The following is an 18,141-nucleotide window of genomic DNA, read 5'->3' on the forward strand; positions in this document are numbered from 1 at the left end:
TTTGTGGTCCATTTGAGTACATTTCACAGTTGTAGGAATTTTAAAATCTTACATGTAATTATTTTAGCTATTTAAATCTGAAATGGTAGTGTTACAATTGTAGGGGTCCAAAAAGGAGTTGGGGGAGGGGCTCACAAAGTTATTGATGGGGATGTTGCATTACGGCTATCCTTATTTCTGTACTGGTGCTGGTGTTGACACTGCCTTCAGAGCAGGGCAACTGGAGAGTGGCAGCTGCTGCTAGTCAGCTCAGCTCTGAAGGCACAGCCGCTGCAGTACAGAAGTAAGGATGGCATGGTGTGGCACTGCCACTCTCACTTCTCTGTTGCTACTGCCTTTGGAGCTGGGTGCCCTGCCAATAGCCGCTGCTTGCCAGCAGTACACAAGTAAGGGTGGTATATACTGCTTCCCCCTCCCTTAAATAACTTCGCAATCCTCCATGAAACTCTTTTTCTGTCAGGACCCCCAATTTGAGAAATGCTAGTCTCCTCTGTGAAATCTGTGTAGGAAAAGGTAAAAATGCAAAAGACCAGATTTCACAGAGGTAGGCCAGATTACACAGTTTGTGGTGCATTTTTCATAGCCATGAATTTGGTAGGGCCCTAATAAGTGGTTCTGTAAAGCTATGTACATTGTATTTCAGCATTAATATTCACTACTTTTTTGTGGTGTTACTAATTCACAGTAAGAACAGGCTTTGTTTTTTCTTGATTGTTAATAGTGAAGATTGTTAAGCATTGATTGTTATTTTGAGAGAGGAAGTGTGGAGCCAATTTTTAAAGTAGAATGTTCCACCTGGAAAATATCCCTTCTCCACTATGCCACACTGAGTAAACTAAAAATACTTGATAGCTGACACTGCTGATCACTGACTGGCTGATTGTAGAGGAATGGAGTATTAAAACTTTTGTTTGGCCTTTCAACAATAGTAATATTTATCCACAGGTTGATATGAGGTATTAGGGACCAACCAAGTGAATATTTAAATTTGAAAGTCAGTGTCTGTTTACCTTCAGTCCTGCAGGATGGGATAACGACAAGAAGATAGGAATATTACATGAAAACTTTCAGACACTAAAAGCAGATGATAGTTTTGAAGATATTATCACAAAACCACCTGTCAGAAAGGTAATTTGATTTCAGTATGTTTCAAGGGAAACCTATTTTGTTTACATGTTAAAATATAACACATGTTGTGACTTAGATGTTAACATTAGAGCATTTCTTTTTTCCTTTGGTTGTCTACCCCATTCCTGTTAACCACAAGACTTTTGTTCATTTCTGGTAACCTTCTGGTAATCTTCCTTAAGTGAGTTCTCCCATTTCCATCCTGCTTCCTCTGGTGGCTTTCAGGAAACTAGCTCTCATTAATTACTGTTTGCATTGTTATAGGGCAGTTCTACACTATGAGATTAAGTCAATCTAAATTAAGCAATTCCAGCTATGTGAATAACGTAGCTGGAATCAATGCAGTTTAGGTTGACTTATTGCAACGTCTGCGCTGTGCTAGGTTAACAGAAGAAACTCTTATCAACGTACTTTATGCTTATCATTCTGGTGGAGTACCAGAGTCGACTGGAGAGTGATCTGCGGTTGATTTAATGGGATAAATCTGTACAGTAATTGAACAGCCCCCCCCGACCTGAGTCCCCATGAGCCAGGGCCAGCTGGCCTGCAAGTTTCTGTCTGCAGTGTAGACATAACAAAGATCTTGCAAATAAATACAAGGTGGAACAGGTTTTTTTAGCAAAAGTAGTTAACACATTTCATGGAGTCATTCAAGGTAGAGTGGCTTGCTAACACCCCTTCATCACACTGCTTCTGTAGACTTTCATTGGAGTTTAAAGCAAAAGCATTGCTAAACTATGGCAGCTAAATCATGTTGCTGCCATACTCAAAGATATGTATAGCTTTGTCTACACTACACAGCTTTTAGTGACATGAACACGTTACTAAGTCAGGTAGTGTAGCTGCACTTTGGAGACAAATGCTTGCACCTCCAGTGACTGGTGTTCATGTTGTCTCAATGGGCTGTTTGCAGCAACAATCGCCATGGCAAAGCTTTTGTCTCTTGGGGAGATGGGGATGGTTAGCACTTCTGAAAAGGCAAGTTTTGTCACTCAGTTGCCAGTGTGGACATTGCCTAAATCTTTCATGCTTGTTTTCTGGTGTGGTTGCTATAAAGGTAGAGCTTTAGTTTCCAAATAGGGCCAAACTTTAGATGTTAATATTTTTTATTACAATATGCCCCCAAAAAGTTTACCGACTCAGATATTTTTTTTCCAAAAGCAGGCAAATTGAATGGAATGCATAGAGCAGGGGTGTCCAAACTTTTTTCAAAGAGGGCCAGATTTGATGAAGTGAACATGCGTGAGGGCCAACCATTTTGCCTGACATTCTTTGAACCATTAAAATTAAATGCAAATTAAGTATTTTATGCAAAGTTTATTGCAAACGGCATACTTTTCATTTTGTCACATGGATGACAAATCTAAACAGGTGTTAAATCACTCTGCCTTTCATATCTGAAGGCCAGATGAAAAAAAAATCCAGGAAGCTAAAATATATGTCAGGAACATTGTAAAGTACATTACAGGCAGTCCCCGGGTTACGTACAAGATAGGGACTGTAGGTTTGTTCTTAAGTTGAATCTGTATGTAAGTCGGAACTGGCGTCCAGATTCAGCCGCTGCTGAAACTGACCGCCAGTTCTGACTTACATACAGATTCAACTTAAGAACCCCAAGCTTCCCCAAGTCAGCTGCTGCTGAAACTGATCAGCAGCTGATTCCAGGAAGCCTGGGGCAGAGCAACTCTGCCTCGGGCTTCCTGTAGTCAGCGCTGGTCAGTTTCAGTAGCGGCTGACTTGCGGACGCCTGGGGCAGAGCAGCTGGGGTGCTGCTGGGTTGCTCCAGTAGCACCGCTCCTCGCTCCTTGGCGCTACTGGACCAACCCAGCAGCACCCCAGCTGCTCTGCCCCAGGCGTCCTGATTCAGCCACTGTTGAAACTGACCAGCAGCGGCTGAATCAGGACCTGGGGCAGAGCAGCTGGGGTGCTGCCGGGTTGGTTCAGTAGTGCCCAGAGGGCGCTGCAGGACCAATCGGCAGCGCCCCAGCTGCTCTGCTCCAGGGTCCAAAACAAAAGCCTGGTCTGCTGGGGGGGGGGGGGGGGAGGCACACTAGCGGCGCGCCCCCCCCCTCCCCCCCCAGCAGACCAGGGATACGGGAGCAGAGCTGCAGTGGCAGCGGGGTGCCACGCCTCTGAGGCTTTGCTCTGGCAAAGCCTCAGAAGCGGGGGAACCCGCCCGCGGCTGCGGCTTCAGTCGTGGTGCCTGTGGTCTGCTGGGAACCGTCCCCAGCAGACCACAGGCACCGCGACTGAAGCGGCAGCAGCGGGCGGGTTCCCCCGCTTCTGAGGCTTTGCCAAAGCAAAGTCTCAGAAGCGCGTGGAACCGCCGCTGCTGCCGCTTCAGTCCCCGTGCCTGTTGTCTGCTGGGGACCGTCCCCAGCAGACCACAGGCACCGCGACTGAAGCGGCAGCAGCGGCGGGTTCCCGCGCTTCTGAGGCTTTGCTCTGGCAAAGCCTCAGAAGCGCGGGAACCCGCCCGGTGCCCCTGGTCTGCTGGAGACAGTCTCCAGCAGACCAGGGGCACCGGAGCAGCTTACGAACGGGGCTTTCTCGCCCCGGAGCTCGCAGGTAGCAATCCGCTACCTCGACCTCCGGGGCGAGAAAGCCCCGTTCATAAGTGCGGATCCGACATAAGTCGGATCCGTGTAAGTAGGGGACTGCCTGTACATATTATTGGTAATAAAGGTTGTCTGTCAACTTTTAAGTTCAAAAAATATGAACAGGAACATAACACCAAGTATACATGTTGTGTCAAATATATTTATAACTGATTTAGATCAACTGACATTAACTGAAATTTTACAATGTATTCATCTCAATACATATGTATTCGTTGGGGGCCATAAAAGATAGATATTGCCAAATTACCTGTGGGGCCATATTAAACTGGAACACGGGCTGCAATTGGCCCGCGGGCCGGACTTTGGACGTGCCCGGCATAGAGTATAATAAAATGCAACATTAAAACCTCTAACTTAAGTAGGCCTGTTGTGCCCTTTTCCATTATGACCTGTATGAAACTGTTGTGCCAGTTTTCCATTGTGCCTGTATGAAAGTGTTAAGAAATCACAGCCTCCAATAACCTCTAATACATAAGTGGTATCTTTGCATCCATTATTTTTATGAAGATAAAATGTATGAAAATTATTAATCTTTTTCCCTCACTCTTCTTAAAATTTCTTTTTGTTGAGTTTTTGAGCGGTAGCTATAAATGTAGCTAGAAGCCTACCTGCTATATTTAACAGCAAAGCGGAGGCAGACTGACTTCTGTTAGACTTAGCTTGTCATTCTGTTCTTCTGCTCTGTTCTGTCCTGTTCTGATTTCTATTCTTCTAATAGGAAAACTCAGACAGGAATGTGAAATCAGTCCCATATTTTTTCAAATTAAAATTGTAATGGTATCCACTAGTCTCTGATGGGGATGAAAACAACTAGTCGATTACCCGATAAGCCTAGGCCTGTTCAGGTAGTCGAGTCACTACTCACTTCCTTACCCCCTGTGCTTACTGCCTCTATATCAGAGGCAGCTGGGGAGGGAGCAGGAACTGGTACTGGGGGGAGCCAGCTTTAGTTCCGCCAGCACCATCTCCATGGCAGGGGAGAGGAAGCAGAACTACAGTGAGGGACCCAGAGTGAGCTGGGACTGCTTCAGTCCTGGCTGGCAACCGGTCCCCAACCGCTGCACCTCTGCCTTTTTAAATGTAGTAAGAGCCTGGTGGCTCTTACTACGATTAAATGGCAGAGGCACAGTGGTCCCAGAGCCAGTGCAAGCTGGGACTGCTCAGTCCTGGCTCACATAACCCTGGGAGCTAACCCTGCTGCAGCTCTGCAGTTTAAATGTAGTAGGAACGGGGATGCATGCATGCCTGGCTCCTACTATATTTATACTGCAGAGCGACAGTGTGGGGTAGTGAGCACCCCTCCCTTATTGACTAATCGAGTATTCGATGGAAATTCCATCGACTACTTGATTAGCTAATTAAACACTACTTGACATCTGCAGTCTCTTTGCATCTTTGCCACATAGCAGCTTTGACTGTGAGCATGCATTCATACTTCAGATGGGAACATTATATTTAAGTGTTTTCCTCTGTCACTGCAAGTGCAGAATGTTGTAGCTGCATCTAACTTCTGCATTTTTGGAAAGCTAAATTGCATTGATTTCTGAATTAAAATTCATCCTGTACTAACAGGATTTAAAATATCTTTACAATTTTCTTTTAAATTAAAATCTTAACTGTTCTATGTTGCCAATATTCTGTAGTAGAAACAAATGGTTTAAAACAGCATTTAAAACCAAATGTAGGAAAATAAAGCCAAAAAAACAGGAATTAAGTGGATAAATATATTTCATGTGCAATATATACAGCAAACTTTCTGCGCTTAGAACATTTTACAGATACTTTTGTCTCAGTTGTTCAAGGAGATGCTATGAGCAAAGGACCAATAAGGCATGAGGGGAACTGAAGACTAGTACTTCTGACTCTTACCTTACCACGGTACTACAACTTCCCACTGAATAATCTAATTACAAATACTTGATGGGAAAAGAAGTGCACAATCCTGTACAAGCCCATTTATGTAGTAATGGTGTAATATACCAAGTGCTAAAGAAAACAATTTTCCTCTTTCAACATGCATATGTAGACTTCAAGCCTGATTGTCAGTAAAACTGTACTTGCTTTAAGACACCTTTTGTACTGCCAGAAGATTTGTTGTATGGAAGGGCTCATCTTGTGTTTGACGCATAGTTCCGGGACTCAAGTTTTCTGGGTTTAATTTCTAGCTCTACCATTAGATGTGACCTTGGGACAGTCTCATCTTTTTTTTCCCCCTTTTTTCTAGATCACAAGGGTGTTTTGAGGATAAAATTTGTTATTTGTGATGCTCTTGGAAGATGAAGAAGGTAGAGCAAAAAGGGCCTCTGTGGGTTGATCCAGCCCACAAAGGACCTGCCACTCCACCATCCCCAGGCCAATCAGGGCCTAGGGACTGGGGAGCATGTAGCACTTAGTCAACTCTCCTGGTTGACTCTAAGTGCCACGTGCCCACGGGTAGGGAGCAAAAGACTTTGTGCGCTCCTCCCACCCCCAGGTTAGTCAGGATGGTGGCACATCAGTACCAGCTAGTCTCCAGACATGCATTGTGAGGTTCTTTAGTCTAAATCAAATTAGCAAGTTCGTTGAACAGTCTGAGAATTACATGACTTAATAATCACGCCCTGTAAACTGAACATGTTTGCACTAAGTATGTAACAATGGCTTCTGTAGAGCATGACTAAACTATTAGTTGTAATAAAAATGTTAACTAAATAGAACTAAATGTTAACTAAATAGACACTTCAACAATGTCGCTTTTCAAATAAATGCTGAGAAGTTGATTAGCTAACATGTGAAGATGATTACCTTATGGTGGCATCGTGTCAACAATTAGAGCATGTGTAAAGTACCAGCAAAGTTGTAGGTTGAAGACTGTGTGTTCAGTCCATTTCATGCATTTTTGGTGCTTCATATTAATCTGTAAATAGAAAGACAAGTAGTTTTTAAATGTGTCTCAAACATTTTGAACTGTTCTTTGTATTGCAGTTTGTGCATGAAAAAGAAATAGTAGCAGAAGATGATCAAGTGTTTCTTATGAAGCAGCAGGTAGAGTTACTTTGCATTTGTATGATAGACAATTAGTTACATTTAAAGATGTGGTGGTCAATAAACTGTGTTTTATTTTTGAGCCTGTTACAACAAATACAAACTAATGTCTACAATATTTTGTTTTCCAGTCTCTATTAGCAAAACAGCCACCTACTGCAGCTGGAAGGCCAGTGGTTAGTAAAGTTCTTAAATACTAAAACTGTGAAAACTCTGTGTTCTTCAGTTTTGATTAATATAATAGCATGTTTGGGTGAAAAGATTGCTGACTTCAGTGCTAAGAGCACTTGTGATCTATAAATGTTTTCTTACTGTTTTTCTACAGTTTTCTTATTTCTGTAAAAACACTTAAGCCCGAAATGAAATTGAGCTCCGAAGTTTGCACGCGTTGAGATGTTGTGGTATATACCTAGATTTTAGATGGATTTCTGGAACTAGTAGATAAAATGCTCAGCAGTGAAACTCTTGTTACTTGTTTAAGGTCAAACTTAAAAAAAATAAGACCTCTCCTGTAACCTTTTTTTAAGCAACAATTCAGTAATATGACCTACTAAGTTGTTTTTGTGAGGTAATTAAATTAATATAACTTTTCATGCTGTTTGCTGTAATACAAATTCTTTTAGCCACCATATTTGCCACAAGTTACCTTCGTACGAAGGAGAGCTGAGTGTAGCTTCTCCATGAACTAGTGAATACAGTTTCCAAAACAGCCAGAGCTTTAATATCAAGTCATCAGAAGTTTCCTTTCTCCCAGTCTTGTCATGGGGGAGAACCCTCTGCCGTGTCTCCTGTTGTTGGACTGCAGTTCTAAGTTGCAATACTTTTTTCTCACACACTTATTTCTCTAAAAATATACATTTCATGGTATTTCATGATTTCTCATTTTAAATGGACTTTTTGCCATGAGTATTGCATTGAATTCCATGATCGATATTAAATGTACCTCTTTTGAAAATGGGGGAGAAAATAGGAAAATGTAATTGAATAATTCTGTTTATATAGATTAATAGGATACATACCTTATTTCTGGAAGTTGAGTGCACATAATAGATTGACTATAAAATCTTTTACTTTTGTGTAGGATGCTTCACCAAGAGTTCCTGGAGGCTCCCCTAGGACTCCAAATAGATCAGTAACATCCAATGCGGCCAGTGTCACACCCATCCCTACTGGCTCAAAAAAAATTGATCCAAATATGAAAGGTATATTTCTTATGCAGGAGAAAATGTGATGTTAAGCAAGCTGCTTTTGACTGCTACTTGAAATACTTTTGTGGTGGTATACTGACATAATTGCTGTAAGACTAGATGGGTGAAGTGATATCTTCTGTTAACAAAAGAATGGCCATACTGGGTCAGACCAAAGGTCCATCCAGCTCAGTATCCTGTCTGCCGACAGTGGCCAATGCCAGGTGCCCCAGAGGGTGTGAACCAAACTGGTAATGATCAAGCGATTTCTCTCCTGTCATCCATCTCCACCCTGTGACAAACAGAGGCTAGGGACACCATTCCTTACCCATCCTGGCTAATAGCCATTAATGGACTTTACCTCCATGAATTTATCTAATTCTCCTGTTATAGTCCTAGTCTTCACAACCTCTGCAGGCAAGGAGTTCCACAGGTTGACTATGTGCTGTGTGAAGAAGAACTTCCTTTTATTTGTTTTAAACCTGCTGCCCATTAGTTTCATTTGGTGGCCCCTAGTTCTTATATTATTGGCACAAATAAATACCTTTTTCTTATTCACTTTCTCCACACCATTCATGATTTGATATACCTCTGTCATGTCACCACCTTTAGTCTCCTCTTTTTCCCAGCTGAAAAGTCCCAGTCTCTTTAATCTCTCCTCATATGGGACCTGTTCCAAACCCTTAATCATTTTAGTTGCCCTTCTCTGAACCTTTTCTAATGCTAGTATAACTTTTTTGAGATGAGGAGACCACATCTGTATGCAGTATTCAAGATGTGGGCGTACCATGGATTTATATAAGAGCAATAAGATCTTCTCTGGCTTATTCCTATCCCTTTTTTTATGATTCCTAACATTCTGTTTGCTTTTTTGACTGCCGCTGCACACTGAGTGGACATCTGCAGAGAACTATCCACGATGACTCCAAGATCTCTTTCCTGATTAGTTATAGCTAAATTAGCCCCCATCATATTGTATGTATAGTTGGGGTTATTTTTTTCCAATGTGCATTACTTTACATTTATCCACATTGTTTCATTTGCTATTTTGTTGGCCAATCACTTAATTTTGTGAGATCTTTCTAAAGTTCTTCACAGTCTGCTTTGGTCTTAGCTATCTTGAGTAATTTAGTATCGTCTGCAAACTTTGCCACGTCACTGTTTACCCCTTTTTCCAGATCATTTAGGAATAAGTTGAATAGGATTGGTTTTAGGACTGACCCTTGAGGAACACCACTAGTTACCTTTGTTGTTGGAAAAGACAAACTTTTAATCCACAGAGTTCTTCTTTGGGTCTAAAGAAGGAAACCAGAGTATAAGTAAAGGGTGGGACACATTGTTGAGCATGAAGGGGTCACAAAAGTTGTGGGAGACCATGTAAAATGAAGTGGGCTATTGACACCTCTGAAGTTGTAGGATAACGGAGGGTTAGTAGGCAGAAGGATGGGTTACAGCTATTGTGGTAAGCCACAAAAATGTCTTTATTAAATCCTTGGATTTTTGTTATCCAGCACAGTTGTGAATTTAAGTTATCAGGCTCATCTTTTGAAGGTGTAGTGCACTCTGGGCAGCAGTGTGGAGAAGCAGAGTGACGCAGCCCTAGCCTACTCAGCTCCCCCTGTTCTGGGCTATATCACTCCACTTCCTGCTCTCTCCCCTGAGCAATGCAGCCGAGAACCTGCTACAGCCTGTGAGTGCAGGAGGCGGGGGCTGACCCCATTTCCAATATCAGTCCTTTAGGCCAGTGTTTCTCAACCATTTTTTTTTTAATAAAGTACCCCTTTTTAAAAAAAAGTAAGTACCCACAGTACCTACAGTTTTCAGACACACAACATTTTCTTTTTCTACCATTGCAACACATTTGTTTAAACAACTTAATCATAGCTGGGCAGGCAATGAAATTTTTGCATGCAAAAAGTACAAAAATAATAGCACTGTAAAACTTAAAAAAAAAAATCAGTTTTCTCCAAATTTCAGTTGTGTTGGCATACCCCCCCAGACTTCTCTCGAGTACCCCTGAGAATACTCGTACCACTCGTTGAGAAACACTGCTTTAGGCTATGTGGCTTGAGGAAGAGGTGGGGAGGGGACAGAGTGGCCTGGGGCAGAAAGGGGGTTGTTCCTGCCCTTCCCCTGATCTAGGAGTGTGGTAGGGAGGAGTCACATGGGGAGGCAGTCATATGGCTGGTGCCCCACCGTGTTTCTTCTCAGCATCACCTCTGGCAGAGTGAATTTGTCGTATCATTTTTCTGTTTAAGTTCATTCAAGAGTATAGTGGTTGTCTGGTTTTGCTCACATAGTTGTATCTTAAGGGCATCAAATGCTTCAGTATGTCAATAGGCATGTGTAGAAGCTGTGGCTCTTGAAAGGTATGGTGTGGAAGGGAATATTGATCATTGTAACCGTGGAGTTATGACTATAGGTTTTTCATCTGTTATTTTGGTAGGGTCTGGTGTTTCTCAGAGTTGGTGTGTTTTTTGTCTTGCTTCTGATAAGCTTAGGGACATTGAGGAGCTGCCTGAAGGTAAGAATTGGGAATTAGGAAAGATTTCTTTAGGTTGTAGTTACAATTTGTAATTGCTGGATGATATCCTATATGTGGTGTGGGTTCTAGTGTGGGGTGATAAGTGACAACTAGGAGTATGCAGTTGGTGGGTTTCTTTTCCTGCACTGATGCAGGTTCTTGTGCGTGGTTTTCGTGGTCCATACCATGATGCAATCTATTTTTTTCTCCTCTAGAGGCACATCCTTGTTTGGTGAAAGTAAGTATGTTAAACTGTCCATCTTGGATCTTCTCTTCGGAGCTGTAGATAGCAGATTTCTGGGTGGGTCCAAGGTCCAAGGTGTTTGGATTTGCAGGGACAAATATGGTGGTGTGTTTGTTTCTTATATAGTAGTCTGTAGGAGTCCATTGTTGAAGCTGATTGTGGTGTCCAGGAGATTGATGCTGGTGTGGGGATGTACTTAGAGTTTGGATCAGTGGAATTTGTTGAAGTAGTGGGAAAATCTTTGAGGAGTCTGTTATCTGTCAGAGGATGAAAATATAATTGATGTATATTGTTGTGTTCTGATGCATTATTAAAGAAATGTTCCTTGACACATGAGGAAGTTAGAATATTAGAGAGGCATCCTATTACCTATGCCTGTTCACATGGTTTGGACAAAGTGTTTTATTGAATGTAAGAAATTCATGATGGTGAAGGTAAAATGAGATCATCGGTGTGTTTGGGATAAATTTCTGGACTTGGTTGTCTATCATCATATAGATACATTACTGGCTCTCTGTCTCAAATATCTCACTTGTATTTAGCTTGAACTCTTGGGGTTTCCTTTCTCCAGACCTGAAGTAGAGCTCAATGATGCTTAAAACCTTATATCTTCCATCAGCAGAAGTTGGTTCAATAAAAGATAGTATCTCACCCACCATTGGCAGTCTTGTATTCTGGGATCAACCCAATACTACAGCACTGCAAACTGTGTGTAGTCAGCATTTATTTAGAAAATGTATATGTAAAAATATCTTTCTCCTTTTTTGATGTAGCTGGAGCCACAAGTGAAGGTGTCCTAGCTAACTTCTTCAACAGTTTGCTGAGTAAAAAAACTGGCTCCCCAGGCAGTCCTGGCGTTGGTGGTGGCAGTCCTGGAGGAGGAGGTAGTGGAGGAGGTGGCAGCAGTTTACCACCATCAGCAAAAAAGTCAGGTATGATTAATCAAAGCCTCATTTGAAATCTCATTTGCACAAGGAATATTTTTCACATACCATGCAATATTTGTTATAATGCAATTAGAAATGTCAGGATTTTTTACCTACACCCACCTTAAATGTATACATTATTCCGTGTTTCAGTGATGTGGTAAAATCTGTGAGAAGCTGGCAACGGGAAGCCAAGCTGAAATCATAGTAGATGTCAAAAGATGTTCTAGGTATATTGTGAGTCTCTGAATTTTTTGGGGGAAAGTCATGTTAATATTATTCAATCATTTCAGTTAGATATTATGTTCCCTATCTGGTAGCTTTTAACACTTTCGTTTTCTTTCTATTTGTTGCTTTCCAGTATTTCCGTGCTAAATCAGAGCTTTGAACAAATACAGACCAAGAGACTCTAGCACAGTGGTTCCCAAACTTTTTGGCATCATGCCCCCCTTTTTGATTTTTGAAAAGCCCTCACGCGCTCCTCCCTGCCCCCCAAATAGCAGCAAAACTTGTTGAGCAAAAAAGGAACTGAACAGGGCAGCAAAACTTGATTGGGGCCGGGGGGAGGAGGAGGCTGGGTTGCCTCGTGCCCCCCCTGGAATTTCTTCACATCCCTCCGGGGGGGCACACCCACCCCCCCCCCCCAGTTCGGGAACCCATGCTAGCATTTTGGCAGGCGAATGACAAGGATAAGTAATATGAATGCCTATCTAATGGGTCCCTTCTTTTGTTCCTCATCACCTGGATTTCTCCCTTCAAAAAGGGAAGATGGAGAGCAAAAAGGCCCTTCAAGCCAATTGCTGGATCAACCCTGTGTTGTGAGCAGATGGAGAAAGCATGCTACATCCCATTTATCATGCCTGTAATACACCTAGCATGCACGCACAAGTGTTCTTAGTGTATTGAGCAGGCTCTTAGTGCTGTATTTTTATTCTTTACATCTATGGGTTGTCCTTTAAGATTCTAAGCTTTCTGGAGCGTGAGCTCTTTATACGTTTGTACAGCATTTGACACAATGGAGATCTACCTGGCTGGAACCTCTGAAGTACCACTAAAAGTCCTACTCTTCCCATTCACCAAATGCTAGGATTTTAAAAGACTCTGGGCTTCATGTCTCCACATATGTGAATCATTAAGGACTGTATCATCACTGAATAAGCTATTTTCTGGGCTTACTGCAGAGAATATAGGGGGAAGATTCAGAATAGGCACACAGATATCATCTATAGCTTCTGCATAGTTTGGAAATCTTGGTTTTTTAAATCCCTCAGTGATCATTGAACATTGGTTTCTTTGATCACACAACCCTCTCTGTGAAGTATTATAGCACAAATCTCCAACACTGTGGTCTTACTGACCTCAGTCTGGGCCATATTGATGAGGAATTATCTGGAGTAGCCAGCTTCTCTAGGGCTGCTCTGTTCCATGGAGTGATACTTTGTCCTTGTTGAGGTGAGTGTGCCATGAAGGTACGGAGATTTTTCCTCAGCCTTAAGTTATAGAGCAATAGGGACATGCTGATACCAACAACTATCACATTTGTCTGGTACAGATCCCAAAGTGTTGTTCCTACTGGTAAAGAACTACACACAGCAATATCCTTCATGGGCAGGAGGTATGTGATGGTTGCAGTGTAGTCAGCTTTCGGTTTTATACTGTGGCCCATTGTCAGTGGGTATCAAAGGCAGAGGAAAGCTCAGTATTTCCAAACAGCCTTGCATGGTCCTGCCAACACTCAGCTCCCAGGCCAGGCCCCTTCCTGCTTCCCAGCAGTGCAGCTCCTCCCCTGTGGCTGGGAACCTGGGATGGGGCTAATGGAGGACTTCTGGTGCTGAAGGGAGACCAGCCACCTCTAGCACTCTGGCTCTGAGGCTAGGGGAGTCCAGTACCTGGCACACGGGAACAGGGGCCAGTGTGGGGGAGAGCAGAGCCCTGGCCAACGCTGGTGGCAAAGAACGTAGACCCCAGCCACGCTAGGGGCCAGGAGTGCATCCCTGGTTGGGGCTGGTGCTGTAGGAAGTGCAGCCTCAGTCAGGGCTAATGTGGTGTAGGAGCTCAGTCCCAGCTGGGGCTGGTGTCAGCTGGATGTGCAGCTCAGACCGGCACCATGGGGGAGGGGCGCAGCCTTGGCTGGAGGCAGCCCGGACTGTTCCCTGTCCAGGGCTGGAACGATGGGGGACGCAGCCCTGGCCGGGCCTGGCACATTGTGGGGCTGGGGGCAGTGGCAGGAAGCGCAGAGCCTACAGTGGGTAAGGAGCCTTGACCTCCCCTCATCTGGCAAACTCCATTGTTTAGGACCATTCAGATCCTGAGGGTGCCAGATGAGGGAGGTCCAACCTGTAATCCTGTGGCACCTTAGAGACTAACAAAAATTCTATAGTATCATGAGCTTTCATGGGTAAAACAAACCTTATGAGTTCCAGCTCATCTGATGAAGTGTTTTGGGATACTTATAATAAGTGAACTGATTTATAGAAAGATGACTAATTATGGCCACATAATTGCTTGAAATATATCAGTGTATTTTTGTGTGCTTAATGCATATTAATGTTTTGGTGTGAGCCCAGCATTTATTGATCAAAATCTTCTAGAAATTAAGAGTGGACTTGTATCAGTTATGTTAGGATTTTATAGGTTTTGGTTTTGAGGTATAGTGTAAGATTGAGAGCTATTCTAAAAACTTAACTATATTATGTCATTAATGTTCACCATTTTTGTGGGGAAACAAGTCCTTTCATTTTAACCTTGACAAAGTGGTGTGCACTCTTTTTGTACAGGCCAGAAACCAGTCTTGACTGATGTTCAGGCAGAATTGGACAGAATTTCACGAAAACCTGAAATGGTCTCTCCAACACCTGCATCCCCCACAGAAGGCGAAGCATCTTGAAGACACCAAATAAAGCAATTCATTCAGTTTTCTGGGATAATTTAAACTTGCCTCTGCCTCTTCCTTCAGTGACTGGAACTAGACAGCTGAAACACTTTCTGAAAAGGACAAACATTTGATGTCTTGATTTCATGTGTTGCCCAGCTTTAAAAAAGGGAGCTAATAGAGATGGAAAACTATACCACACCATATAGGACTACTGTTCATGGTGCAGTTTAGAGAATTAACTAATTCCTGGATTTTGTTGGAAAGTCAGTGTAATTGTGTAAAATGGCACATATGTCCACTTAATCATATAATGTTAAAGGGCTGCTTAAAGAATTGGAAAATGATATGCAGCACGGGCACTTCATGTATATTGATCTTCCATCTTATTTTAGTTGACTTTAATACAGGTTAATCTTTGAGGGATAGAACTACTAGTTTTGCTGGAAGAGAGGATAATCAGTTGTTATAACTTTGTGCACCAACAATAAAACTAACCTGAATAAAATTCATCACTTCATTTGGAATATGGCAACAAACCTGTCTGATCTCATTTGAGATTTACACTCCATGAAAAACTTGGGCTAAACTTTCATTCCAGCATAAAACTAAAACATTGGCCAATTTGATAATGTCAGACACTGAAACTATTTGTGTAAAGGAAAAAAACAGAGGTTAATTTAATTAATAAAAAATGTACAGATTATCAGTATCCAGATTTTTTTCTGTATATATGGCTCAGCCTTAATATCCCCTTTTTGTTTCCCAAATTAGTTACGGTTTTAAATCAGACAATAAAACTGTGATCAGTTAATAAAGTATTATCTGCATTCAGATATAAATATATTCATTGCATTTTCTTGTATTAAAATGTATATTAGCTAGCTAATCAAAATACTTAGTGTTTTGCTCTTGATGAACACTAGGTACTTTAAACATTCCTCCCTCTTATCTTTCTCCCTTCTTTGAATAATAGTAAAGCCCAGGTATAGCTTCCCTATAATTTGATAGTTCTGGAAAAAACAGATACGAGTCTTCTGCTCATACAATAAAACACTGTACTAATGTTGCTAAAAGCAAAACTTTAAATTCCAGATATCTGATGCTCTTCTGTCTTTAGTTTAAAAGCCCACTGTATAAAGAAAGAATCCTACTGATGATTTTTCAGTACATTCTGTGCTGTGGAATTATGCAACAAAAATTAGCATTCTATTGGTTATTTCAGCTTTCAATGAACAGTATATGAAAAACACCTGAGATCGTAAACATAATGTGAGTAGTCTCCCACTAAACTCATAGTATACTTAGGTTAGAACAACATTCAAAGATTATCCTGAGTATTTTTATAAACTAATAAGTAGGCGTAATTTTTTTTTTTAACTAAAACAGAGAGTATCATATGCACAATTTCTCTAATTTATTGTTTGGCAGTAAGCTGCTAAGAAGTGTTAGGAAAAAAATGTGCATAATTTTTATTCTGGGTACACAGTGTTCTTGCTACTGCTATTTACGTTTCTACTTTTGATAGAGAAAAAATTCTGTATCCCAAAAATCATTTTTCTTGAGACTAACATACTAGACTGTTTTGCCGCCTTAGCTTTGATTTTGTTGTCTGCTCTTTGGAAGACTTTTTAAAGTAGTGACTAGATTGCAATACTAATGATCTGAGACTAGCTATCTTAGCTAAACATATCTATTGAGCTATTTTTAAACATGGGATCTTATTTGAATAATCTAATCAGGAATAAATCTGAAGTATAACAACATTTTGCAAGCCATAATAGTGATCCAATTCTCCTGACCTAATATGTGAGTGCTAAGGAATAACTCTGTAGGAAATATACATGAAGTAGGTTTCTAATCACAGATGCATTGCATGTGTCACTTTCTTGGAGGATTCACTAGTGTTTACACACAGTAATTTTTTAACACAGTAATTTAAGATCAGCAGGATGAGCTATTACTAGTATTTCTCCTATATAATTGCTAGTAGGACACCTTACTAGCATTAAAAGGCAGAAAATTAAGACTTTAGCATGTTTAAATTTCAAAATTATTTTTGTACTGTTAGTTTTTGCAAAAAAGTTGGTTTCTAAACTCTTTAGTTCTGTTCATTTGAGGATACCTTATATCAAAAGTAAATGCCCTTTGTGAAGTTGGACAAATGGCTCGAGTTCAATAAACATCCATTACACACTTTATTTTTTGGGCTTTATTTTAGAAAGGAATTATGGAATCAATACTAAACTGCAGGAAAACAATCTCATTTCTGCATGTTTGAAGCATCTGAATATATGCATTGGGGGATTCATTTGCCCCTGTATATCAACAAATCCTTTATAAAAGAAAAGGCAGTAGAAGAATGCTATGGCCTCATGTTTTAGAGAAAATAAGCAGATTTTATGGGAAAATGTCCCAAAAACCTATTACACATAAGTAGATTAAACACTTGGGCTGTGTCTACACTGGCTCAATCTTGCACAAAAACTTGCTGCCTGTTTACACTGACCGCGTGTTCTTGCGCAAGTAAACAGATGTTCTAATATATGAAATCAGGGCTTCTTGTGCCACAACTCTGACGCTCCCTCTCAGGAATAAGCCCTTTTGCGCAACTCTTCTTGTGCAAGAGGCCAGTGTAGACAGGCAACATGAATTTCTTGCGCAAGAAAGCCCCATGGTTAAAACGGCCATCAGGGCTTTCTTGCACAAGAGTGTCTACACTGACATGGCACATGCAAAAGCACATGCCAGTGTAGACGGTCTCTTGCACAACTACTTTATGCAAGAACTCTTGCGCTAAAGAGTTTTTGCGCAAGATCATGCCAGTGTAGGTATAGCCTTGGGGTTTTTTTTAAAGTGGCTGTTGCCAAATCACTTTGAACTAACTGTGTCTGTTTTACAATTCACATCTGTTTAAACATAAAATCATGAAAAAGCCCACCTGGAAATGAAAGAAAGCAGACTGAAGCCTATTGTGCTCTGATTGGGATTAAAAACTTTCCGTTGCCACTAAGTAACCTTTTATTCTCCTAATGGGAGTAGAATGTCCCCTTCAGTCTAAATGCATCTTGTTTCAGCTGTCAAAAATGCCCCTGTTGATCTTTTCCAGGAAAAAATGGTTTGACTTAGTTTAAATATGAATATACATTTATGGGGACAGGTTTGTATTGATAATATTGGTACACAAACAATCCCATCAACTGTAAGGTAGATCACAACATACCTGGGTGGAGAATGGGGAAAATGATTGAGGGGAACTGTTGTATAGGAAATGGTAAAAATACAGCAACTGCAGTGAACTGTAGACATGTAATAAAGATTTCCAATTTGTCAATGGGAATCTGATCTGATAAAGGAGAAAATCAACTAAATACAGGAATGAATAATAAAGCCACTAAGTATTGTATATAATGCTACAACACAATCCCGGTTTTGAAAAGATGGTGGTACACTAATCCATCCTGGTATTGGACTACCAGCTTCCTATGAGTCGCTAATGAAAAGGACCATACAGAGGGGACCTACCAAACATCATAGGTCCAAATAGGGTTTCCTATTTCCAAACCTTTCCCCTATTCTCAGTGGGATTACTGGGACTCTTAGGACCATTTCAGA

The 18,141-nt window shown here is 41.3% G+C and overlaps 1 protein-coding gene across 1 annotated transcript in view; it reads left to right on the forward strand.

Annotated features, from left to right (window-relative positions):
• DYNC1LI1 (dynein cytoplasmic 1 light intermediate chain 1) overlaps positions 1–15,372 on the forward strand; it is a 48,521-nt gene extending 33,149 nt beyond the window's left edge. Inside the window, exons 8-13 of the mRNA XM_075921971.1 lie at positions 1,017–1,128; positions 6,714–6,773; positions 6,905–6,949; positions 7,855–7,975; positions 11,502–11,660; positions 14,432–15,372. Of these exons, the coding sequence (XP_075778086.1) occupies positions 1,017–1,128; positions 6,714–6,773; positions 6,905–6,949; positions 7,855–7,975; positions 11,502–11,660; positions 14,432–14,541 (607 nt within the window). The 3' untranslated portion in view covers positions 14,542–15,372. The remainder of the gene's footprint in view (positions 1–1,016; positions 1,129–6,713; positions 6,774–6,904; positions 6,950–7,854; positions 7,976–11,501; positions 11,661–14,431) is intronic.
• The last annotated feature ends 2,769 nt before the right edge of the window (positions 15,373–18,141 follow it).

Source organism: Pelodiscus sinensis, chromosome 2 (genome assembly GCF_049634645.1).
Source record: "Pelodiscus sinensis isolate JC-2024 chromosome 2, ASM4963464v1, whole genome shotgun sequence".
Lineage (NCBI taxonomy): Eukaryota > Metazoa > Chordata > Testudines > Trionychidae > Pelodiscus > Pelodiscus sinensis.